Below are 27,622 nucleotides of genomic sequence, written 5' to 3' on the forward strand. Positions count from 1 at the left end.
GCAACTTTGCTCGTTTGAGAACGGACGTTCCGAGACTTTTGCGAGTTTTTTTTTTTCGCGGTACTATCGCAATTCCGAAAACACTATCGCCATCCATATTTGCATATAGAACTATGAGCTACGTAATCTGTTTTACGATACTGCTGATAAAATCGTGTTTCGCAAAATGGATGTGGTTTGCGTCTGTACTAAGAACCGAGCATTTATGCGTAAAATATGATAATTTACATCAAGCATGTACAATGTAAACATTGTAAACTAAGCAAACTATGATTTACGTTTCATTTGTGTAAGCAATAATAAATGAATCATAGAAGATTCAAATTTCATCAGAAATAATGCAAATTATATTATTTTTATTTTTTAATCTTAAATTTGTTATATATATTTTTATTTAATCATTATACTCTTTGAAGTCAGATATATCAATGATTTTATAACTTAATTACTTTTTCTGTATTGTGTTATACAATATCCTCTTAAAAATTTAAAAGATATTTTTTGTTTATGTGGAGGAAGGGGAAGCTTTAATTTCTTTATATTAAACTTTTATTTAGCTTTATCAATTATTAATTCTTTTAATTCGTTGTGTTATATTAATTTTTTATAATTAATATTTTTATTTTTTAGTTTACTTATTTTTATAGAAATTTAAATTGTAATTAACATATAAAATTTTATTTTTTATAAAAGTTTTCAAAGAAAACCTACGTTTTACGTTTCTTATGTATCATAAAGTTTTAATATTGCCAATGATTATCGTAATGCAGCCTAAAATATGTCAAGATATTTTCCACTAGAGATGTGCGAATTAAGGTTTTCTAATTCGAATCGAATCGAATCGAATTTGCAAAAAAAATTCGAATCGAATTGAATCGAATTAACAAAAATATCGTCGAATCGAATCGAATCGAATCACCCATATTTCGAATTCGAATCGAATCAACGCATAGGAATCCTGCAAGCCAGGAATGTGACATAAGCATTTGAAACATCGAATAGGTGAATCAAAATTAACGAAGTCTGAAATCTCGTAACGACGCAAAGGCGCTGGATGCACGATAGAATTTAACGGGTTTTAAGTCTTCTTACGCGGTTTTTTTATTCGAATTCGAATTGCAGTAATTCGACGTTATCGAATCTTTCGAATTCGAACTATGTTGATTTGGATTCGAATCGAATCGAATATCGTCAGATTGGATTCGATTTGATTCGAATTCGAATAATTTGCACATTTCTATTTTCCACGTATTATAAAATATAAAAATAAAACATAATGCACGTAGTTTTCAATCTGGCATATCAATTACTGTCTGCATAATATTTGTATACTGAAGAGATGCGCGAATCTATAATATAAAGATAGTAGAAAATTAAAGTAATGATAAAAGTAACATTTGAATTCGTTATCATTACTGTAAAAATGATGTTACCATTATCGTTAGAGACAGAAAAAAAATAACGATAATGGTAACGGTAACGTTACAAATAACGCGTTACTTCCAAATCCTACTGGAATATCACAATATGTGCGGTGCGGGATTGTATTCAGAAACAAGAGAGATATCATTTTATCTTTGTTTTTCATCGAATGTTAAACAAGAATAAAACGATAGCACTCAGATGATGTTTCTGAAAATACGGACTAGCGGTATACGTGTACGTTCAGCGGGCAGCTAATTTTGCGATTACAGGAAAGAGGCCGGGATGATCGTTATCAGGATTTCTCTCTGCTACCAGAAAGGATAGTCGCCGATATCGTTTGATTGGTCAGACTACACGTGACTGCACGCGAGACAATTTCGGATTCCTCGATTGTGTGTCCCGTGAAGTCCCGTTGCCAGCGATCAAGCGCTGGATCGGAACGGAATTTCCGCAGGAAGTTGCATTTTTCGAATTGCCGTCACGCGTGCGATCGACGCAGACAGATCTTTAAACGAGATTAAAGACGAATTAAAAGCCGATCGATATATATATAAAGAATATATATTTTATAAATACAAGATCGTGACTATATATTTTGTATATAATATATTATATATAGTCACAACTTGTATTTATCACACAACTTGTATATAAAATCGTTTCAAATTTGATTTCTATCAACAGCTGATAAAAATAACGTCCCATCAAAATCGTACTCTTCAAATGATTTTAAATATAATTGATCGAATGCCGTTTTAAAGAAGATGTTGTTTCTCACATTGGAAATAGATTCTTACATGCAATAAAAATTATTAAATTGAATAGAAAAAATCATCAACGTACAGCCGCGGTAACGTTCGACAATTTTTATTTCCGTCTCCTATACTGACAACGCAATCGAAATTGTTCTCCGTTCGAGGGGAAACGCCTAGCTGTTGCACAATATTCAATATAACAGATAAATAATAGTTTCGCGCCGCGCGCGCTATGTCAAGCATCGAATTTTTCTCGACCGAAGTTAATTTCGAATCGGGCCGCCTTATCGAACGGATTCGAAGCCGCGAGTTCGTCGTCATAGCGACGTCAATTTGTTGTTGCGGAACAGTGCGTTTGCAGCGAGATGATATCGGGGCTGCTGTCTCTCTCTCTCACGAGTGTATTATATTCGCGATGGACGGCCACTTCCATCCGGGGGATTTGGAGGCGCTGCAAAAATTAATCTGCCCGCCGAAGGACGACTCCGACGTCGAGGATGATCTACCGCAGGCGGGCGCGAGGAAGTTGGGTGAGTCTGCGCTTACGACTGATTAATTATGGATACACGCCCGTACGTACACACGCCGGCAAATTTGTTGCTGTTAGAACAAATTCGGCGCCGGTTCTCTTCCGCCCCCTTACCCTCCCGCGCGCCAACTAATTTTCCCCGTGTAATTTCGAGCCCGGCGATACCGCGAAAATTGAAAATCTCTCGTCGTATCGGTATACGTTTAATTCGGCTATGTTTAATTGTACTATGCGGGATATTATTTGGCCGCAGAACGCAATTAATTGGAAAAACAAAACCAATAGCTTCGTACGCGCAAGCGCGCGGATTATTTTGTATTATTATTATTATTATTCTTATTATATTCCTTTTATTCGCGTTTACGAATGTCTGAAACTCGTGGCGGAGGAGTTAAGGAGGTATGTACGTGTCAAAGGACTAGATAAAAATATAAACATTTTATACACCTCTGTTATTACGTTTGCGTATCCGTGTAAAATTTGAGAACAATTCTTTGATCGGTTTATTTAATTTTTCGTTTGCCCTCTTATGTAAAATCGCGTTTAGTATTGATTTGCAAATTTGATAAGAAGTATTACAAATTAAATTAAGTTTTCCACATATCCTAATAAAATTCTAATAAATATTGCGAAAGGTTACTTGAATTTACTTACTCGTTTGAAAGTTATTTACCTAAAACTGGAAAAAGTATAATCATTCTTTGCCAAATTATTCATTGTTTTCCTCTTTGTAATTGATTTCAGAGTCAAAATTTAAACATTCCTAGGCAACATTTTTTAAATCGTTGATCAGAGGGAAAAAGAATAAATCTAAAAAACTCGAAAACTTTTCGCTTTATTAGGCCGAAAAGATTCTTAAAAGGAGAACGAAACAACGATAAAGAGAACAAAAGTTTTTTTTCCATCGTTCCCATCTCGAGTAGACATTTTATGCAGATAGCGCAGGATTGCATCCTCTTCTCCTCTCGTTGAATCGTTGTAGTAAATTGTGAACTGGACGTAACATACGCGATGAGTTTTATATATGCATATTTCGATTTTCCCTTCGCAAACCGGTATAATATTATCGACGTAACGCTTTATAAACGATTCGACGCAACGGCGAGCGAAGCAACCCGCTGCAAGTTATATTCGCATTGTCAATCATTAATTCTAATAGGAATCTCGCGTAATCCTCAGTTCGCAGTCGTAACGCGCAACGTGCGTTAATTATAAATCATCGTTACACATCCGTTTTTAAATTACCGTTAATCAGCTTTACGCGCGGCCTCCGGGTGGTGCTCGATGTTATCACGCGTCTATTCTCGGGACAACGTAACGTTATTAGTCATTAGTCGGGCGGGGGAGGAGGGAGGGGAGGGGTGTAGGACAAATTGACAGATCGCAAATAAAATATTTGCCATGAAGGACCGGGTGACATCGGCGCGTCGAGCGAACCCTCGTCCCAGGATCGCGTGGGACCACATGCGCCCCTCCAGGGCGCGGGTGATGATATTTGGCATCCTTCGGAGGCGGTCGACACCCGGGGCTCGCAGGATCACGACCCCAGAAAGATGCCCGAATACGAGATGAAGTTCAAGCAGGCAGTGACGGCGGAGGACGTTTACTTGGGAGTAAGTTTCTTTTCCTTTTGCAACGAAGGGATTTGGTACACGATATCGAGCGTTTCGTACACGGCGTAGTTCGTAAAATATTCTTATCCTAGATTTAATACGGTAAATCATCACAGATTTTATAAATTCTAGACACATACATGAATATCAGTCTCGTGCTAAGAAAAGCGATTAATCAATTTCTGATTTTCTTCTTGTAACTAACATTTTCTCTGCAGAGAATATTTTCTTTATAATAGTCTTAAAATATACTCATTATTCATGTAAAATAAGTAACGCTTATTTAAAGACGTTTTGGTTCTGCAATATCAGAGGTTATCGAAATTAAAAAACTTTTAGCTCCTTAGGTTTATATTTTCTTTGACAAAAAAAAGGACAAAAAATGTTGATTGTAAATATCCGAATTTTAAAACTAGCTAAAAAAGAAAAAAAAACAATGAAAAATGTGGTATATAATGGCTTATGCAGCAAAAATGACCCTGCAATTTTAGATAAATAGCTTTCAACCGAGTAAGTGGATCTAAATGAACTTTTGCATGAATATATTAGATTTTTATTACTATATGAAAAAATTTGATTTAATTCGTAATGCTACTTTGTCATAAAATATTTAAACAAATACAGCCCAATTTTATAGATACATTAGGAGTAAAAAAATTAAATTTAAAACATTTTAAAAATTAATTTAAAAAATTTAATTAATAAAAAAGTTATATTCAAATTTTCCTTAATTATTTTTGTAAATATGTTGTAAATTTTGAAACAATTATAAAAAATTTTTAATTAAAAAAATTAAATATATTTAATATTTAGATAATTAAAAAATAACAAAGAATTAATTAAAATTTTTAATTAATAAAAGAATTATACTCAAATTTTATATAATTATTCTTGTGAGTATATCTTGACAATTATTGAGAAAATATTCTTTGTTAAAGATATTTATTAGTTACTCACTAGAAGAAAAAAAAGTGAATTAATAATCGTTTTTGGCAGCATTTTTTGTAAAATTCGAGATTATTTAATACATAAAAATAAGTTGAATAAAATAAATAGATTTGTACTTTTTTTTGGAGAGATACAAAGATCGTATTTTAATTCGTATTCGAAATCCACGACTATATAAAGGAACGTAAAGAATTTAAAAAAAAAAAAAAAAGATGTTAATTTAATTGAAGAGAAGTGAAAGTAGGTTTCCGAACTGCGCTTTAAAGATGAAAATGTATGCAACTTTCCGAGAAAAGTAGAATCGCCATCGGGAAAAAAATATCGCGCCGTAAAGCACAACGGGGCACGAGATAACGCGAATCGCGTTCGCCGCGTTCGGAGAATCTCTCGATTCTTCACCCCCGGGCGACCTCGGCGCGGAAACGCCGCGAAAGAATTCATTTTCGCTCGACGCGCCACGTGAATGAATCGCGGCCTTGAAGAACGGACGAATTGTTATTTAGATTGGCTTTAAGACGCCGTGCACGGCGTCCTGCGAGTGGCTGTCGCTGCTGGTGAAATTGCCCGGGGAAACGCGGGAGGAAGTGGAACTCTCCGTGGAATCCGAGGCGATCGACGTGCGCAGCCCAAGGTGAGGCGACCCATGACCGGGAATTTATCGGTGTGACCCGCGTGACAGAAGGAGAGCGAAGCTTGCCTGCCCAACACACCGTCGGAGTCCCGCGTGTGCGCTTGACTCCGTGCGGCGGCCGAGCGGGCGCGCGTTCTCCTCTCTTTGACAATTTTACGAGGCCGTAAATCTGCCCGACGCGTAAAACCAGTTGCGATTCCGCCCAGATATCGGCTACACCTACCGACGCCGCACCCGGTGGATCCCAACGCGTCCTCCGCCAAGTGGCACGGCGACACCGCCACCCTCGAGGTCACCCTGAGACTCGCGCGCGAGCTGGATAACGTAAACTTCTGAGCTTCCGGATCGATGTGTGATCGTCGCTTTGCGAATCGCCGGTACCCGACCCTATCGAGGCAACCCATGGTAAGTGTTTCAGCGAGCTTTCATGGCTCTCAATGCCGTCCGATTGGGGACAACATCTCTTCTTTTATGTCGCGATGATGGATTCTGCTTTAACGAGCCCGGTATGAAGATATAAATCTCCTTAATTGTGTGGATTGGCAGGTAATTTCTCCCGCAATCTTTAAGGTTCCCTAACAATAAGTGCAAATATGTATTGCAATTGATTCTGAAATTAAACTGTCATAAATAAATCAAATTAAATTTGTCTCGATTTTCGACGAAGATCACGTGTTAAATTCACTTTTACTTGTTGACATTTTAATTTAATTTTAATTCTGCAAGAGATCTTTATTTTCAATTGTCTCCGATTTATTAATCAGATCGATCAGTTTTGTTATATTATAATTAAAAGCTATTTATGTCACAACTGAGAAATATTTATCCGAGAAATGTTTATACAAAATAATCTGTTATTAAAACGCGTCAAAATAAGGACATCTTATATATAACTTCCATGGATCGCAACAAAGTATTTTTAATAAAGTTGATATGACATTTACCTGGCAGTGTTCCACTGCGATCGCATTTACGATTCATAATAAATAGTTAAATACGCGATTTAAAGAACGAGCATGTGGTCTGTAAATAATTCTCGAAATACCTTATATTTAGGTTTTGATATATTTGTCTGAGAAATATTGCTCTGATTATTCTAAACATAAAAATAATATGAGATATTTTATACGAAAAGATTTGTTATTAAAACGCGTTAGAATGACATGAGATATTTTTTTTATTATGTATAGATGTCCTATTTTGTTTTTAACATTCAAATAGATCGAAAAATGTGAAATAAAAAGACAAAGTTGTCTGAAGGAAAACAAATGATGATAGTGAAGACAAATGGTGATAAAATTAATTTAAAAAAATTATATTTTTCATATAAAGGTCATCGACATTTCTTAAAATGGAATTACATGATTTTTCTTATTCGACATGATTACTCTGATTATTCTGAACATAAAAATAATACGAGATATTTTATACTTTATTCTGATACATTTAAATATAAGATTTAAAATAACTTCATAAACTTTTTATTTTATGCAATTGTGCCTTAATATTTTTCTTAAGATAGAATTGTATGATTTTTTTGGCATAATGTGATTTCTCTTATTCTTGATATAAAAGCATAAAAATAAACTCGTCGAAAAATAAAGAGTTTATGAGGTGTTTTATGTTTTATTCTGACATATTTCAAGTATAAACTATTTATTCTTTTTGCAATTGTACTTTAATACTTTTATGTACAGAATAATGAGATGTATCTATTAATGTAAAGGAAATATTTGCTTTTCAGGAAAATTATACCATCTGCAATATACAATTATGTATCTTTTTTTAAACATTAATTTTAATATTTGATTTGTTCCTTTTTAGAGAGACCGTACAAATTTTTTCTGAAACATTTTTTCGTATCTTCCATATTTTTCGATATATTTAAAATAAAATGAGACTTTATAATTTTCATGCATTTTAATTAACGATATTTATATATATCTGAATCATTTTAAATAACGATATTTTATATATCTGCATCTATCTCGTATTTTTCGATAGTTGTATCTTATACCTAATACTTTTATATCCATACCAGAATAGTCAGAGGAATATTGAATAAAAAATCATATAATTTAATTTTAAGAAATGATGACGTCCTCTATTTTAACATATCTGAGAGATCGCATGCGCCTCCGACTTGCAATGATTTTTGAGATACGTAATCGCCCCTCGCACGAGCACGTTTCATAACGCGACGGAGGACGAGACATTCCATCCGTCCGTCCGTCCGTCCTATTATCAAAGACGTTTATCATACCCCGTTACATCCTGATAGATTTTTTTTTCGCCGACCTCGCGTGTCGCGCGCGGTGGCGAGTAATGTATCGACAACAAAATCGTATTTGCATTTTGTGTGCAAATGCCACGTCCTTGATTGCCCCACGCTCGTTGCGCCCGTTACGCGATGCTAATTTCCCTGCAAGTAGTAAATTGCAATCTTTGTAATCGCCTTCGGATCGTTCTCCGCGGGTCTCGCGCCGCGCGCGATTATAAACATTGATTACGCCGTGTGTTTGTAACCTCGAACCGTTCGTCGTGCGAGAAGGCGACATTTAATATCGACGATAATTGATTAATAATGTTAAGGCGCGCAGGATGGGACGTTCCGACAGGATTGTACCGTAAGACAATCGTCGTTTTTATGGACGAGAAGATTCCTTCCTGGATTTTGATAGAAGCAGACGCTCCAGCAGGATGCAGGGGAATGCGCTCGCAACTCCTAGTTCGGGAGAATAAAAAAGTTGGACCGTAAAAAGTTAATTCCTCACTCTTCCTTTTCCACATGATCCCAAATTGCTCTCTTGCAGATTAAAAGACCTTGCTTGAATTAGCATCAAATGTGATGTAGGTGCTGCTAATTAATTAATTAATTAATTAATGATATACCATAATGTATCATATATTAATAAATTAATTAACTACTTAATTAATTAATATATGGCATATTAATATATTAATATATAACAATAAAGTTAATAAAAACGAACAAAAAATATTAAAAATATGAATATTTTCTTTGCGCTTATCCGACATTTATTTATATTTCTAACGGCAATTACGAAATATTATCATAAGGAAAATATTAATACGAAGTAAATTTCAATAAGACAAATTTGCATATACCCCAAGATTATTTGTTTCTGTCAGTAAGAAGTTGTAATAACGTTGAAGATGAATGATGTACGTACGCATACCGTATTCGATACACGAGGAAAGTAAATACCTCGATATTAAATTGAGTGGTTTTCTGCTGTACTTCGAATACACGTCTCTCTCTCTCTCTCTCTCTCTCTCTCTCTCTCTCTCTCTCTCTCTCTATTCGTCTTTTGCAATATGCGCGGCTCGCAATCTCGTAATTATATATTACGGGTTCGAAGATCAATTGCCGCGATAAATATGTTAACGATAACCAGATTACGTTAGCCTCCCAGAGGAAGAAACATGACAGCGACGACAAAAGACGCCTGGCGGACTCTCGTGGAACGTTGCACGGAAAGGCGTGGAAGCAATTGCTTCTGCAGCAAAAACGGAGGATTACTCAAACGGAAACGTACGACGTGCTTTATAACGCGGGGCAAACAAATGTTTCCGCCTCCACCCTCCCTCCCGCGGAGCTAAGAGCATTCGTTTCGCCTCTTATTTATTTTCCTCCGTGGAAAACGCGGACGCATAAACCCGAAACGATCGCGCTTTTTTTTACTCGCGCTGACGTGACGCCCCCGTCTTTAATCTCTTAATCGAATCAGCACGAATTCTGTCGCCATTGGCGCGAACCACTCCTAATTAGTCCTGTCGGAACTTAATCAGTCCTCGAACGTAGGTCGTTAGTTTTTCCGCCTCCCGCCCGCCCGCCTTAATTTCCGGGCGGCTAAAGTTTTTAATTCCGAAACACGGCTAACTTATAGCCGTTATTATCGAATAATTTTCTATTTCGCATCCTTTTTTTTCACCCCCCCCCCCCTCGCAGAGAGGATGCCCCGAGTTCGATCGTTCCAGCGCTGCTAGTAGTAGAAAGTTACAGTGTCGTAAAAAAATTACGTTGCAAAACTGTGAGCAGTTTTCCTTTTTCTTTCTTTCTTTCCTAAAGACTAAACGCCACAGACGCGCGCTTCGCGCGCTTTATTTGACTTTTTCTCGCAACACGAAGTAAGCGCAGCGAGAGAACCAATCAACATCGCGGAAAAGAGGCAACGATTAATTCGAGATATGGAATTATCGATATAATGCACTTTTTAGAAAAGGGAGACACTCCTCTTCCGCGAGAGGACGATTTGAAAGACGTATCGGCGTATTTTTACAATATGTTTCGCAACAGAGTTGAGTTTTGCGAAAATCAGCGTTTAATTCGTAATAATAACAGCGGCGGCGAAGCTGGCCTTAGTACGAGCCGAACTTTCGCGTACGAGCCAGCGTAAAATTTCGCTACAGCCTGATTTCACCCTTAAAAGTTACGGACGTCGCGAAGTCGCGTAAGCTCAAGAGACAGGCGACGCGACGTAGCGGATTTTACGACAAGCCCGCGCTCGCGCGCGGACTTGTGTTGCCGCCCGGCGAGAACGTACTCAAGGATGCACTCCCCGAGGTATGCGGGAATAGGTACAGTGGCTGCGCTTACATAGAACACCCGGCTGTGCATTACGACGGGCTGTCCTTCATCGACTTCCTCCGCCGCATTTCGTGGCTTATTTGGCGGAAGACGAGTGACGGAAGGCGCCTTTTCGCGTGCCTTTTACCATCGCGGCTTGTTTGTCATCATCAGCGTTGACGTAAAACGCTCATTTCTTTTTCTCTTTTGCGTTTACTAATGAGGTAAATATAGTGCTTTCACATTTAATATGTGTATCTTGACTGTAGAGAGAATGTTTCCTATAAAATGTTTTCTCCATCGTTTATGTGATATTTTTTATCTTTGGTATTTTTTTATATTATTAAAAGCGACAGATATACTTTGTTTTTTTATGATACGAAAAAATACCAAAGCGCAAAGTTGTTCGTTTCGAAGGGGCAATTAAATATTACGTTAACCAACATTTTTTAAAACTTATTATTCGGTTTCAAGAGCAAAAATCATTTTTAAATGTAATGTTTTCATGTTTAAAATCATCTTAAACATATCTTAAATGCATTTCGTTAATTTGTTTTTAAAATAAAAATATATCATCTCATTAAAAAAATGTTGACCTCTAAATAATCGAGTTATATAAAACACCTTATACATATTGTAATATTTAAACATTGTAATGCTTATTAGTTTCTCTTACAGCATTAAATTTATTATATTAATGTATAATTAAAAGATAAACATTTAATAAATTAAAAAATTTAGAAATAATGTAAGTAAATGTGTGCATAGTTTCAGTAAAATATGCCATCTCAGTGAATTCGCTGAAAATTCGAGTTTCTAGGTACAGAATAAAATACGGAACGTCAACACGCAAATTTATGGTGATGGTATATGTGCAAGCATTTTTCTTATAAATATGCAGTATTAAAATAAATATTTAATATTTAGCTGAAAGAAGAGGTTCAAAGGAACTGAGAAATATATTAGCGGAGTCTTTTGACTTGGAAAAACTGAAGTAGCACTACTATATTGTAAAGTAAAAATTCTACGTGATATAATTTTTCTAAATGAACAATTTTCCGTTGAGACGCAGGCAATCTGGTATTTTACTTTTTTCTTTTGTTCGTTGAATTCCTAGAATTTCTTTTGAAATAAACTTATTAACGCAATTAAAAAAAAAAAGACTATCAAATTTAATTTGATACAATACTTTGCACACCTTTGTTTAGTAACAGAAATATAAAAAAGTAAAAAATTCGCGTTTAATATAATATTATATAAATATTTGTATTTATATTTAAAAACATAATCTTGTTCTAAATGATTTTTCGTTTTTTTAATGAATCTTTTATATATTTTTAAAATTAACAATATTATTTCTTTAAAATAAAAAAAGAAAGAATCACCTTATAATTAAAATAATATTTTTATTTTATGTATTAAATATGACTTAAATACTACGACTTTTTAGCGTATTGAAAGAGGAGTCGATCGAAAGCCTCCATAGCTCAGGGGTTAGAGCACTGGTCTTGTAAACCAGGGGTCGAGAGTTCAAATCTCTCTGGGGGCAAATTTTTTTTTTACAATTTTTCTGCGTAATATATCGATAAAATATTTATAACATTATTAATTTTTATATTACGTACGTATAAAAGTGCACATATATAAAATATACGTTACTTTTTCATCTTGTTACATATTCATGTATATATAGATATGTATAGATATAATTCTACAATATGTGTGGAACACTTTAAACATAATCACGTGTTTTATTTAAAAAAGTTAAGAAGAAATTGCAAGCACGTGTCCGAAAATGTTCGTTTAAAAAGATAGTATAATATTAATGACAGTACACTAATAATAAGTTGATATAATCCGGTGATGACTCATTCGATTATTCATTTTTGTATATACGAGGAAAAGAGTTTTATTGATCATATAAGAACTCATACATATATTTTATGATTAATTATATATATATATATATATATATATATATATATTTCATATTAATAATGTATACATTTTTAAATACTAGATTTGTTCATACATTGATTGACGTCGAAAATGTAATATTTTAATAAAGCTTTCTATTTTTCGGTTTCTGTAAAGAAAAACACGACGTTTCTTCTTTTAGTTTTAAAATTGCTAATAATATAAAATTTAAAATTCTTTAACATAACTAGAATTTATTTTTAAACGCGATTAACTTATTTCTGTAAAGCTTGATTAAAGGGGAGTTTGTTTCTAATCCGTTAGTCAGTTCATAAAAGCGGGTTTCTGTATCGACTAAGGAATTGCCACGCGGTGTCGACGTCAATGTTTATTAAGAAACTTTGCCCCTCCCCGTATTCTTCCCAACAACGTTCGCGTTAGTGTTTTAGTATACATAATATACAGAGTGTACTAAAGATTGTACGCCTCTTTTTCAGTTACAAATTTCTCTATACAAGTTCTTTGTTCAATATAAGGTTTATTATTCTGTAGTGAAAATATTATGGAACTTCTGATTTTATAGTTAATTAATAATAAAACTAATAAAACTGAAATAATAAAAACTAATGAGCCGATTAAACTTTAAATAATGCGCAAATAAATGATAGAATGTTAGTTTTTACATTAATTTTAATTCTAAGCGAGCTTTAATAGAGTCTTAATTGAACCCTTTAACACTACGATATTTCACATCAAAAAGTTACGATTAATGTGATGATTGGCTAATCAAAGTATCTTGTTAAGAAAAATCGCAAAAGAACTTTTTTTACAGTTACAAATTTCTCTACGTAAATTTTTTGATCAACTAGAAATGTATTATTTTTTAATGAAAATATTACATAAAACTGTCGCGATTGCACTTTTGTAAAATAAGAAATCATAAACCAATTAGATTTCAGATGAGGTGCAAACAGATGACAGAATGTTATTTTTCAAGTTAATTTTAATGGAATCTTAATTGGAATTTTAAATACCACAAACATCGGGAAGTTGCGATTAATAATAACTGACTGAACAAGTCACTTTGCTCAGAAAAACCGCAACTGCGAGTTTTCCAATTTATTTATAATCTAAAGGAAATACACGAGTTTGGTACATGCTAGACGTAACGAGAATTATTGTTGACTGGCCCTGTATAGTATATGGAATATTAAACTTTCCGGAACTTTCTCAATTTAGCATTGAGCCATTGTGGCTACCAAGCGCCTTGAGTGCCTTCCGGTCAAGACTCAATAAACGGTAATACAACGTGATATTGTTTCGGATCCTGAAATTTACGTGAGATCGTCGCGGCAAAAGCCTTTCTCACGCGAACGTTGCAGTTCGTAGATGAAAAACCATTTTTCCATATTCGACAGATATTGTTTTCAATAATAATCAGTTTTTATGTCACACAGAATAAAATATCGTAAATTGTAAAAAATGTATTTAATTTTATACGGAGAGAATTTTCTCTTAAAACCCACACAGCAAAATTGATCCCGGGATCATCTCGATTTTATCCCATTTTTGTCCTGGCAAGATAAAACGTCTTATGGTTGTCCATAGGAGCTCTCAGTAAGAGCTCTCGTCCTGCTCAAGATCAATGCGGGACGGTTTAAAGATATCCCGTTGTAACAGCAAATAGACGAGCAAAGCGTACTCTCCAGAGGACATCCATAAGAGCTCTCAATAAGATCTCGTTCTGCTCAAGATCAATGCGGGACGGTTTAAAGATATCCCGTTGTAACAACGAATAGACGAGCAAAGCGTACTCTCCAGAGGATATCCATAAGAGCTCTCAATGAGATCTCGTCCTATTCAAGATCAATGCGGGACGGTTTAAAGATATCCCGTTGTAACAGCAAATAGACGAGCAAAGCGTACTCTCCAGAGGACATCCATAAGAGCTCTCAATAAGATCTCGTTCTGCTCAAGATCAATGCGGGACGGTTTAAAGATATCCCGTTGTAACAACGAATAGACGAGCAAAGCGTACTCTCCAGAGGACATCCATAAGAGCTCTCAGTAAAATCTCGTCCTATTCAAGATCAATGCGGAATGGTTTAAAGATATCCCGTTGTAACAACGAATAGACGAGCAAAGCGTACTCTCCAGAGGACATCCATAAGAGCTCTCAATAAGATCTCGTTCTGCTCAAGATCAATGCGGAATGGTTTAAAGATATCCCGTTGTAACAACGAATAAACGAGCAAAGCGTACTCTCCAGAGGACATCCATAAGAGCTCTCAGTAAAATCTCGTCCTACGCAAGATCAATGCGGGACGGTTTAAAGATATCCCGTTGTAACAGCGAATAGACGAGCAAAGCGTACTCTCCAGAGGACATCCATAAGAGCTCTCAGTAAAATCTCGTCCTACGCAAAATCAATGCGGGACGGTTTAAAGATATCCCGTTGTAACAGCGAAAGATGAGCAAAGCGTACTCTCCAGAGCACATCCATAGGAGCTCTTAATAAGATCTCGTCCTACTCAATGCGGGATGGTTTAAAGATATCCCGTTGTAACAGGGAATAGACGAGCAAAGCGTACTCTCCAGAGGACATCCGTAGGAGCTCTCAGTAAAATCTCGTCCTACTCAAGCTCAATGCGGGACGATTAAAAGATATCCCATTGTAACAGGGAATAGAGCAAAGCGTACTCTCCAGAGGACATCCGTAGGAGTTCTCAGTAAGATCTCGTCCTACTCAAGCTCAATGCGGGACGGTTTAAAAATATCCCGTTGTAACAGCAAATAGACGAGCAAAGCGTACTCTCCAGAGGACGTCCATAGGAGCTCTCAGGAACATAAAAATGTGACAATTACGACAATATTACACTTATTGAAACAATATATTAACAATATTAAAAATTATAAAAAATGACATCTAGTTCTTATTTTTTTTATTTTATTTTACCCAAACAGAGCAAACACAGATCTTTTTATAAGTTTTCATCATATTTCACATCTTATTTCGCATACGTAAAATTAATAAAAAACTGTAAAACTTTATATTTATTTATAAAAAAAAAATTGTAAGTTAACTATACATGTTTCATCCTTCTTACAACATCTATTAAAATGATTTATAAAAAATAATATGTAATGATAAACATGAAGTATTCATGGATCATCACGAAGCGTTAGATGCGTACGATCTTCAAAGTCAAGCAACGTCGGCGATGGTTCGCACTTGGATGGGTGACCGTTTTTTCCGGATGCAGAATTAAGCAAGATCTCCATAAGACATCGAGAGGACATTGAAATTTACATCTATAGTACATCCTTGGGACATCATGCTAGTTATCCCGCGATTGTCACGAGATCGTCTCATGGGATGCCTATAGGATCATAAATGTCCGCTTTTTTTTATCGCAGTAGGCCGATCTTGTTGACGTCCTAAAAACGTCAGCAAGATCGTCCTACTGCGGTAAAGGCAGTGGACATTTTTTATCGTATGGGCATCCCATGAGACGATCTCGTTACAATCGCGGGATAACTAGCGTGATGTCCCAAGGATGTACTATGGATGTAAATTTCAATATCCTCTTGATGTCTTATGGAGATCTTGGGCTATCGTAGGGACGTCTTTAGGACGTCAGCAAGATCGTCCTACTGCGGTAAAGACAGTAGACATTTTTTATCCTATGGGCATCCCATGAGACAATCTCGTTATAATCGCGGGATAACTAGCGCGATGTCTCAAGGACGTACTATGGATGTAAATTTGTTGTCTGGGAATGTACCCTCAAAATTTGGTAATTGTGGGATAATGTGTGACTTCGAAGAATTTTACTACACTTTTTAGTAAAATTTACTAAAAGTATAGTAAAATTTACCATACTTCTAGTAGAATTTACTAAAAGTATAGTAAATTTTACTAAAAAGTATAATAAAATTCCCTGAGATAACACATTATTCCACATTTACCCTCAAAATTGTAGGATAATGTGTGACTCGAGGAATTTTACTACACTTTTTAGTAAAATTTACTAAAAGTATAAAATTTACCATACTTTTAGTAGAATTTACTAAAAGTATATTATATAAAAGTATAGTAAATTTTAAAAAGTATAATAAAATTCCTCGAGGTCACACATTATCCCACAATTACCAAATTTTGAGGGTAAATTTTAAGAGAAAATTTTCTCCATACTATATATTAAAGGTGTATATTTTATACACGTATATAGACCGTAAAAATATGTGTGATATTATCATTATGTAATATAATATTATAAAAATTTGTACATTTATATAAAAAAACACTAAATGACATTATTGTAATTTTCTATTTAATAAAGATATATTTGTACAATTAAACTCACAAAACTTTATACATTTCCATTACATTATATAATTTTTACACCCAGCGTATATATAATTTCACATACTTTTCAGTGTAAAAATGACGCAAGCTATTTTTTGTAATTAATTGCCGAAATATATCAATTATTTAATCTGGCAATAATACTAGCAACTGAAAAGATTCTGTTCCACCCGGCCGGGCGAAACCCGGCAACTTTTACATACGGCGGAGCTGACCGCAAATAAACTAAAGGCGGAATAAACTGCACGAGCGGTGCAGTGTGGTTCTCTCCCGGTCTCCGTGTGATATATTCCCGAAATGCGTCCGGACTGGCGTATGCATCCGGCCAATTATTTTTCCATTTCTCGCGGATAGCGTTAGCCATCCTCTCGCGCCATTGCGCTTTCGTCCGGGGTATCATTCAAGAAATGGGAAAGCCATAATGGCCTCCGAAACGCCGTCTCGGAAAAATTTCAACGGGCGCGCATGTAGTGAAAAGAGAGAGATAGAGAGAGAGAGAGAGCTTCCGCAATAGCTATCGCTCGCCGCCGTATGGAACGCACTCGGCGAGGAACGAAATTGAAAAGCCCATAAGCCTGCCAAGTGTGTACCGGGTGAGCCGAGTGATGCGATACCGGATATCCGCCGCGCCGCGTATCGGCGGCACAATTTATTCGCCATAAGACGAAACGGAAACGTTCCGCGATGAGCTATATCCTGTTTCCTTTTTTTGCGAGAAAATGTGCGATAAAAAATTTTGGCAGTTTTTTTCCTAAATTTCGCTCTCAGAGCACTTCGTGAATTTCGGAGGATATGACTCTAATATTTTTAGAATCGTATAAAAAAACTCGCACTTCATATCCCTGTTTTATACTTTCTAATGAACAATAAAGACAGAAATGACAAATAAAACGCGCTACAGCTTTATAAATACATTCTGAACACGCACCTGTTTCTTTCGCGTTCCGAAAGTATAACTTTTTTTTTTTTAAAGAATTTATACCGTTTGAGCAAATGAGAAATGAGAAATTGAAACGAATGCCTGAAGATACATTTTTAAATGTAGATCACGAAATATTCGCGGCCTTCTTTGCTACAGCAATATTGAACGTCGGAATCGAGAAATTACACACGAACCTTTTTCTTATACACACCACATATTGAAATAAATTATCTTGTTTCATACGCCGCAGCTACATTCGTGCTCGATCGAATAGATTGGTAAAATATATCGAAGTTCCGTCTATGATTCCCTTTCGGTAAATGAATGGCCGTATAATTTAATCTACATGTGTTCCATGAGTTCGTATACGTGCGTTTCTACGTGAAAACGGACCTCCTGACAGCTGATTAAGATTTATAGCTATCTATTAATGTTCATGCGGATCGAAAAGAGAGAGTGCATACGCCGAATATGAGCGTTGCATGCAAAAATGGTATTTATTTCGACGAAAATACTGCAAGAAAATAAATCACGTTATGCTTCTGACATCGTAAACCGATGTGGTTGCAGTGATGAATCCGGAGGCTAAGTATTAAATATAGATAATATTTTTCAAAAATTCACATTTTATTAATTTTAAACAGACGATAGAAAATGCGTTAAAATAATTACGAGTTATGAGTTAAAATAATGAAAATTTGCTTCAAATATTAAAGTATAAACGTAATATGATGAGATTTAAATTCGATAATATTTTGCCTGATTTGCGAAAAAAGCTTCGAGCATTTAAGTTATGTTCCTGTTAACATTTAATTAGCGCAAAGTACGCAGTTGGTGTTCCACTTTAATTTCAAATACGAAGTTGCAGAATATCTTAATGTAAATAAGCATTTGCAGGATGCAAATCAAGGATAAAGAGAAGAAGTGTTAGACAAAGATAACTGCAGCAACAATTTCGATCTTTTTCTCTGTCCCAGAGTAGATTGAATAATATTCTGCACAATACCTCTGAAATGAGTCGTCAGATTTGTCACGCCCGAAAATATTAACATTTTAATTCTTCGAATAAAATATCTGAAATTATTACATTTTTACTGTAAATTAAATACGTAAAATTACATTTGTATTTAATTATAATTATGCAATTATATTTTTTAGTGCAAAGTATAAAATAATTTAATATTAAAATGAAATGTAATAAATGTCAAATTAATGAGGAGAAAAATAACAAGGAGAAAAGAAGAGAGAAAGATAGACAGAGAGAGGAGAGGTTAATAAAATTTCAATTTGAAATATATATTTTTATCTTTTGCTCTTTTAAATTAAGTTATATTATATTAATCTTCTTTGCAATAAAAAATCTGCTTTTAAAATAAGCTTTAAAATAAGCTCAAAATTTATGTTTTTTGATATTTGACATTTGTTTTACAATTTTATAAATAACATTGCGTTTTATGATATTTTGTGATGTTAAACTTTGCCAGTTGCTGACAATCAATTCGCTATATTCTTACAATCTTGATATCGGCCTTGCTCTCTAATTTCTTTATCATATTTTAGATCGAAGTCAACTGCAAGTAAAGATCTCGTTCTAGTTAATGCTGCATGGAAAATTTAGGCCTCGCTGTCCAGTTCATGCCTCACTTCTATTCTTCATACCAAAGATTTTATCGTAAAGATGACATACAGATCTGATTTGAGCAGAGGAGAGAAAATATTTAACTTTTTATATTAAAAAAGTTTTGTTCTCCTCCCTCTTTTTCTTCACCCTATTTGAAGAATCGATCCTAAACTCGCACGAGAATTCGTAATGGAAAATGCGTACTCGATAGCTATGCATTTTGCAAGGCGGGTTCACGTTACTAAATCCCGCGGCCTGGATCTCTCGAAACACAGAACTTCGCAAAATCCCGCGAACCGATGAAAGCGGCCGAGTTTTTTCCGCACACAGCTTTCCCGGGGGTTTGTTTTTCGGGCGCGCGAAACAGAGGATCCAAAATCCCCTGGATCGTGATCGAGAGCCCCCGCGCGCGTGCGGAACGATTTTCATTCCGGGCGGTGCATTAGGAACCGAACGAGAGGGGCGTTTGTTGATTTTCCTCGTCAAAAGCGACGACGATTTGTCCGCAAACATTTGGTTTCCCGAGGCCCTACATATCTCGACTGCCCGCATTTTTCCGCTTCCGTCCGTCGACATCCGTTCCGTTCTCGCCGCTACATTTCTCGGTCGTCAAATAATTCTGCCAACAGTATATGTACATGCGCATGCGCGTAATTAAATATGAGAAAAGCGGGTAGGAAAGCTTTCGCACATATACGCGCATACGCTAAGCAATTTTTTGCATCCTTCTCCGAGTAAAATAAACTAAGAATGTAAGAGTACTTTAGTATATACTTAACTGTATTTTATTTTCGAAATTGCAATTTATACTGTTTATCAAATGAAAAATTTAAAGTATAATACCTTGGCAAACATATTATGTATTAACATAATGATTTAATATTGACAAAATAGAAACGGAGATTTTTGTAAAAATTTAATTACGTTTTCAACAATTTTGTGATGAGAATTTTATTTTAGATCCTATTTTTCTTTTATATTTTTAATAATATATGTAAATTTTTTATAGCATTGTTAAAGTTACGCTATATTTATTAAATATAATACATTTACATTCATATAATATATTTTGTAAGAATTAAAAAATAATGAAATTCAGAAATTAATATTAATTTAACGTTTTGTTTAAAAAAGACAAATGAAGGAAATAAACGACGAAGTACATAGATACATTTTTTATTATTTTAGGTACTTATTGATATACATTTTATAATAACGTTCGCTTAAAAAAAAAAAGAGATGAGAAAAATAAATTCTATTGTAAAAAAAATTTTCTTTTCAAGTTCTTGGGATAAATTTCGCTTATTTTCAGTTTATACCACTTGGGACATTTTATATTGTCAAAGGAATACCGAATTGGGGAAACAAAGTTCTATTCTATAGGTTACTTTGTCACGAGGTAACGTAATGTGGACTTGCGCGAGGATGCGTTTGCCTTCTTGGCCCAGTTTGCCGACGAAATATAAAGGCTGCGTTGTTACTGATATGCGGCAGGAAATTGCAGCGAGTTTCGATATATGCGATATCGTTTATAACCGAGGTGGGGAATAAGCGTCAAAGGGAGCCTCATTCCTGTGACAGTTAACTCGTCGCGACATGGTTTAACGATCGAGGCTGCAGCGTACTTCATTTCCGCGCTCCAATTTGTCTTGGATTCGAGAACGTAACGTACGAGATATTAGGCCAAATTGTATTCCATTAATGTCGTTGAAAACTCGAAGGCGGAACAAGTCTACTTTTATTAATTTGGAATAAATAATGTTTTCTCTTTTACAAAATGATCAAAAAAGAATATTAAAGTGTGGAACGGAAAAATTTGAAATTTTTGAATTCTTGAAGATACAGTTACAATGTTTGTAATAATGTATAATACAAAACGAACAAACAGGAAGAAGATATCTATTATTTACTTTATTAATTTTCATTTCGGAAGTACAGCTTTTCTGTATTATCGAATTTTCAGTTCAATATTTATGCGATGAAGATTGCAGAATAATAGCTTTGTCATTTCTGATTAAATACGATTCGACGATACTTTGAAAGGATCAGTTTGGGAATTTATTATATTTGTCTGGGCTAAATGTAAATCTTTCTCTCGCGTAATTTCCACACACTCGGGTGATTTGGACCATTGTTCCCCTCTCATGCAGCCCGTAGGATTAATGAAAACTAGCGTTTCTATAATTTGTGGTATTCGGATGCCCTACATAATTTGAAGCCACATATTTACCGAATATTTTCCTGTGCAGCATTTATTATTCCTTTCGTACACGATATTTTAATATTGCGATATATCATCTTTCTGACGACAAAACTTTTTCATCCCCCTCTTCCCTGCCGCACTTTTTCGCGCCCTTGCAATACCGTTGACGTTAATTCCGCGAGTTACTTGACCCTTGGAAAAACATTTTGACAAAATTTTCACGAAGCTGAGTACTTTGCGAGTTTCACGAACTTTTTGTCGAACTATCTGAGTCCATTTTGTTAAATTCTAATTAATGGTAATTTTATTTCCTCGCTGAATTTGCACAAAGCAAAATAGATCAGCATGGCATTATATCGTACGAGATTATATTTGTAATCACACGAAGTAAGCTGATCTACTTTGCTTCGCTTCGTGCACGTTCAGCGATCCCAAGAAAAAAAAAACTGCAACCGGGATTCGACAAAATGGACTCGAGCAGTTCGACAGGAAGTTCGTGAAACTCGCGAAATAGTACTCAACTTCAAGACTTTCTCGTGAAATTTTTGTCAATAAGGCGAACGTTCCTCCAAGGGTTAAGTAACTCGCGGAATTAACGTCGTCGGCATTGCGTGGGTGTGAAAAAAGCGCGGCAAGCAGGCAAGAAGGGGGATGAAAAAGTTTTGCCACCCCCCAGAGAGATTTGCGGTCTGCGGCCCTCGGTTTACAACACCACTGCTTTAACCCCTGAGCTATGGATTCATTTGATATTTTTTTTTTCTTTTGCAGGATTGCGCTTCCATAGGGTACCCCACGGACCAAGTGTTTATTGAAGAAATCGCGGAGTAAAAATTTTTCACCGAGATGTAGAAATATCTCGCGCGCAAGTTGCTTTTCAAAAATGTACGAGTACTAAATAGTAAAATAATCCTTTTCTACTTCCTCATACTTATTTTTCGGCCTTTTTCTTAAATACTTGCTGCTGCCAAGTGCATTTCAAGTTTCTAAATCCCATTTTTGATTAATGACAGTATCATTAAGAATTTTAATTATTATTGTAAATTAATAAAGACGTTGCCTCGAGAATAATGAAGGAGAACGTTATTGTAACCACTGATCGCCGCATCTTGGTTGCGTTTGAAATTTTCTCGATGGCGAAAACGCGTCCTCACGGCGCACCCAATTTACTTCTAACCCTCTCGATTAAACGGCGCATAAAAAACTCGCGGAGGGATCCTTGAAGAACTGCCGGTCTCAATGGGCCATTGTGGAGTACCCCCTCGCTTTTAGAAACAAGCACGTCGGGACACCGAGTTATCCTTTTTTTTCCCTTCTTCCCAGGGATAGAATAACAACTACGCGGTGGATACCGGTTAACTTTTATCTTCCAGCGTAGAGCTAGCTACACAACAAGTTTTCCTCCTTACCTTTTTTTTTCGCGGTTCTTTCCCTCTCAGTCCTTTTGCATCCGTTCTGTGTAATCCGATACTCGCGCGCACGTTGACGCTACCTCCCGTCTTTTCAAAACTTTTTGTACGGAAGCACACGGAAGCTTCCATAATAGTCGCGGCATTGATTGCTTCGCAGTATCGATCCGCATTATTCCAACACGCGATAATTTTTTGAGCCTTTTTTCCCCGTTCGCTGAAATCTCGCTTAAATAAGGTTTTTTTTTTTCTCTTGTTTTCGTAGTAGATACTCCCTCGAAATTCGACCGGGTTTTCTTTTTCTGTAGAAACTCTTGATGTATATTTTTTGCTTCCTTTGCTGTGAATTGCTTACCAAAGAATGCGAGGGATAGCAGCGCACGAAACGGAAACCTGGCGGTCCCGTCGCCCATGTTGGGCAGGCGGTGCCAGCCTTAAAAGTTAATTGCGACGGTGGTCAGGCAAAGCAGCGGCAGATGTGGCGGATGTGAAATTTTCCTTGCCGAGGTCGGTCGGAGAGGACGTGGAACTTGTGCAGTTTCAGCAGGAATGATGGGAGTTGGGTGAAGTCCTAATGCCCGCCGGACTCTGTCCCGTAGCGGCGGCGGCGTGGAAGCTGAAGAAGGAAAAGGATAACGTCGGTATCCCCGAAAGGGCGAGCCGATAATCGTTTCGAAAGTGGGTTCGTAAATAACGACACGGACGAGCTTCTTCTATGGAGAAGAAGTTTAAGGAGATGGGGAAACGCGAGCTTGCATTTAGGATATTGATGCACTTTACATTATTCAGTTTTATTATTCCAGCTGATGGAATGAAGTTGTCTTGATTCAAGAATTAACGCGAGATAATTACACTGAGAAAAAAATATATTATACGTGACATTTGTAGTTGCATTAAATAATTATAGTCAGCAATATTATTTTTATAATAATTATTATTATAATATTGGTAATAATAATTATATGCTTATAGTGATTTTATAGTACAACTTATTGATATTAAAATCTCTATTCTGATTATGACAATCCTATCATAGGTTGCATAGATCAATATTATAAGAATTTTAATGCAATTAAAAAATATAATTTATATTGTTGAATAACTGTAAAAATATGATTGAATTAAAAAATGATTGTAAATTATAGTAATAATGATCGAAATTGTATTAAACATGAATCGGCGTTGAATTGGGTGAAAATTCGACCACAATAGCACTCCAGGGTGAAATTACATACGCGTACATTAATCAAAACTTGCTTTTTTTTTAATATAATCAATATGGAATCAAATATATATGCCCTGGTTTCAAGATAACCTTTTGTAATATTTCTCTACTCAATTAACGGTCCAAATTTTAGAACCAGTTATTTCAACATAGCGATTACTCGAACCGATTTTGCATACTGACTTTGAAATTCAATATTTTGTTTAGTTTTACCGTGCAAAGTTAATAAGAAATATATCGATAATACAGCAGAGTACCGCATTTGAATAACATTTTTCGAAAGTGCATCACTTCAAAACCCGATTGTAACTAGAATATTAAAATCTTGGATACTGATTCTTAGTATAAGAAGTTTCTGCTTGAGAATTCGCTCCGAGAAGAAGATATGAAAGAAAATTTAGAGAAACAATATTCAACAACCTACGAGAAAGATGAAAACTATGTTAGGAGAATTTTGTTCTACTCTCGCAACACAATATTTTTACGGAAAGTTTTTACTTCGGCTACTCCAGTTGAGTTCTTTAGATTTCTTTTCCATGTCTTTTACTCTCAAGTTATTCATCTCTCTTTATTATTCATTAGCTGAGCGTAGATTTAATTTTCGTACTGTGTCTTCCAGAAGAAAACGGATCTCTATCCAATGATCTCGATCGAGATCACTATCAATTTCCTGTCAACTTTTTTAATAATTGAATCTATCGGAACAGAGGAGAGAGAGAGAGAGAATCCGAGGGGAGGACTTACCATAAAACTGAAATTTAAATCGTCGGCCAAACTGGGTCGTCAAATATGTTTCTCGCTTTAAGGACGCTTCTTTCCTTACTTTCGAAAATTGCGAACCTTCCCATTACACGGAAGATCGCATTCTTGCCGTTCTTCAGAATTTTACTTTGAATGGTTATCTTTACTCGGCGAGAGAGACCTTCAATTTGTCATACGAGATCCGCAGGCGGCGTGGCGCGTCTCTCTCCCGTCTCATCGAAATACTTCGCTGCTCCATCATCAATGGAACTGGGTTAGGAATTCACGGAATACCTCGGAAGAATACTACTACGAGGGTGCTCGATACATAGACCCCTCCTCCCCCTCGTCCATTGGCCGCGCGGCGCGGCGGCCAGAGGGTCAACAGCTAAGATAGGCGAAGTCGATTATCGCCGACACTCTCCTGGCACGTGGGAAATCGATACCTAATTATCGTTCGGTATTCTACGCGCGAGCTGTCGCGGGAATTTCCTTCGCTGTAGTAAACTCGACCTGTCCTGCGCCGCCACCGCCGCCGCCGCTTCTGTGCGCTCCCGGGGGATTACAGGGGCGAACTGGTTCACGAAGTTAAGCACAAAGTAAAGGATACGTGGCGCACGGTATTTACGTAAGCAACGAAATTTACGGATCGAGGAGAGAGAGAGAGAGAGAGAGAGAAAGAGCGAGTCTCGCAGAGAGGGAGCATTGTGTATCTGAAGGATTTACTCTCGCACGCATTTGCACTCAAATCTCGAGTAACAATTTAAGAAGATACATACGCGAGGGCGAAAGAAAGTGATTCTCCCGCGGGCGCACCTCTCGATTCCCGTTCCTTTAAAATCGCACTTTTACTTTATATGCGAACAGCTAACAGTTTTTATGTGTGCCTATATTTGTTTTCTTTCGACGCTGCGAAAAGAGTAGGAAATTATTTTTTACACTTTACATTTTAGATATTTCAGATTCCATGAATTATTCATAAATGTTAATGAATATTATTGAATCAAAAGCGAATAACTTTACGCAACTTTTGCTAGGAGATGTTTTCCGATTCTGCTTGCAACAATTTATTTGACATAGATACAAAATTATTCGCGTGTTTATCCTATGAAAAAAAAAAATCTCGCTACCTTATATTCTTCTCTGTACCGGAAAAAAAACAAGTTGCAGTAACCATAATATTATTATAATATAAAATTATAGTTATTTATAGACCCAACTATATTTTTGTAGTTATTCAACAGTGTAAATTATAGTTTGTTTAAACTATGTATATTAAAGTTCTCATAATTATATAATATTGGTCCATGCAACTTACGATATTATTATCATAAGCGGAATGGAGATTATAATATAGTAAGTTGTATACTGTAAAACAAGCACTATAAGCATTAATATAAACATATAGTTATTATTATCAATATTATAGTAACAATTAATCAAAATATAATATCAAAACGAAAATGCTAACCTTTTCTCTGACCTACTATACTATTCCGCTTCCCATTTTTCCTTCACGTAGAGAATAGATCATGAGTTAAAAATAACTCTGTCCACAAGACATTTTGAAATTTCTAAGCTTAATATTTTCTGCTTTAGAGAAGGACGGGGGGAAGGTAAACGGTGGACACCGATGGATTATACATATAGTGACGTCGACTTCGCGAAGTGAAATGCCCTGTATCTTGGCCTGGGAGGGTGCTGTATGAACAGGACAGGCGTTCTAGATCAGACCTCGCGGTGCACGGAGGAAGAAGCCATCCGTTAAAGTTTATATTCCACACTCGACGCTTCCTACGGTACCGGAACTGCGGTGTTCTTGACGATATACGTACGGTCGCCATAAGTCACGTACCGTACGAGTACCGAAGTATTTCCCTTTCTTCTCCTACCTCTTGCGTATTTCAGAACTCGCTCGCCCCCTTTTTTCCAGGTATAGATAAAGCGATTGGGGATGGAACGTTGATATTTGACAAAATTTCCACCGCCAAATATACAATCATAATAATTTGGAATATCTTCCTTTGCATGGGAAACTAAGAATATATAAAATTTGTAACATAATGGTTATGTGTGGTTGATTAATTATGTAGAACGATATATGTGAAGAAGCGTATGTGGACGTAGTAATAAATTAAAAAAGTATTTTAATTAAATGATTCTGCTAATAATAATTAAAAGCATAATGATAAAATAGATAAGTAACCTTTTAAAATTTAAATATTTGTTTACTGTGCAAATGCCGTGGATTTGCCTGATTCATTCAATTATTCAAGATTTGGATCGTTAATTGTTTAAACTAATTGATAATCCCGTAAGCAAACGTATTAGTAATTCTATTAATATTAATGATTAATTACGTACTAACCAATAATAAATATGATTGCGTACTTACCATATATCACATAAGATTCATAAATATTAATAAGATAATGCAAACGTTAAATAATTAATTCTGATAATCGCAGATATAATCGACTAAAATTCTACAAAATCCTTAATTTTTTTATGCCGGGTCACGTATCAATAACTTTTTAAATGAAAAAATGTATATATTTGAATTTGTCGATTTTTTATCGGAAACAAAATCCAACTTTTCCTTTCCCGAGCGTTCTAACGAATCCGCAGAGGACAATGAAACGTAAACCTCCACTTCCTCGTCCAATCAAGCAAACGAGCTCCGATTATACAATATTTGGTCACGCGTTTCCCGAAAGTCGGAGATG

The 27,622-nt window shown here is 35.7% G+C and overlaps 1 protein-coding gene and 1 non-coding gene across 3 annotated transcripts; both read left to right on the forward strand.

Annotated features, from left to right (window-relative positions):
- The first annotated feature begins 627 nt into the window (after positions 1 to 627).
- Positions 628 to 27,457, forward strand: LOC105832671 (dynein assembly factor 6, axonemal). 2 transcript variants are annotated; one of them, XM_036282989.1, is made up of 6 exons: positions 628 to 2,710; positions 4,117 to 4,322; positions 5,774 to 5,901; positions 6,108 to 6,306; positions 22,293 to 22,406; positions 26,496 to 27,457. In XM_036282989.1, exons 1-4 carry the CDS (start codon positions 2,413 to 2,415, stop codon positions 6,235 to 6,237), a joined length of 762 nt encoding a protein of 253 aa, XP_036138882.1. In that variant the 5' UTR covers positions 628 to 2,412; the 3' UTR covers positions 6,238 to 6,306; positions 22,293 to 22,406; positions 26,496 to 27,457. The 2 variants fall into 2 exon arrangements, with proteins under 2 accessions (XP_036138882.1, XP_012529273.2); XM_012673819.3 differs by lacking the exon at positions 26,496 to 27,457 and having other exon boundaries at positions 22,293 to 26,017.
- Positions 11,969 to 12,041, forward strand: Trnat-ugu. Its single transcript has one exon. It is a non-coding gene; the product is annotated as a tRNA-Thr (tRNA).
- Positions 27,458 to 27,622: the final 165 nt, after the last annotated feature.

This window comes from Monomorium pharaonis, chromosome 2 (assembly GCF_013373865.1).
Source record: "Monomorium pharaonis isolate MP-MQ-018 chromosome 2, ASM1337386v2, whole genome shotgun sequence".
In the NCBI taxonomy this organism is placed as follows: Eukaryota; Metazoa; Arthropoda; class Insecta; order Hymenoptera; family Formicidae; genus Monomorium; species Monomorium pharaonis.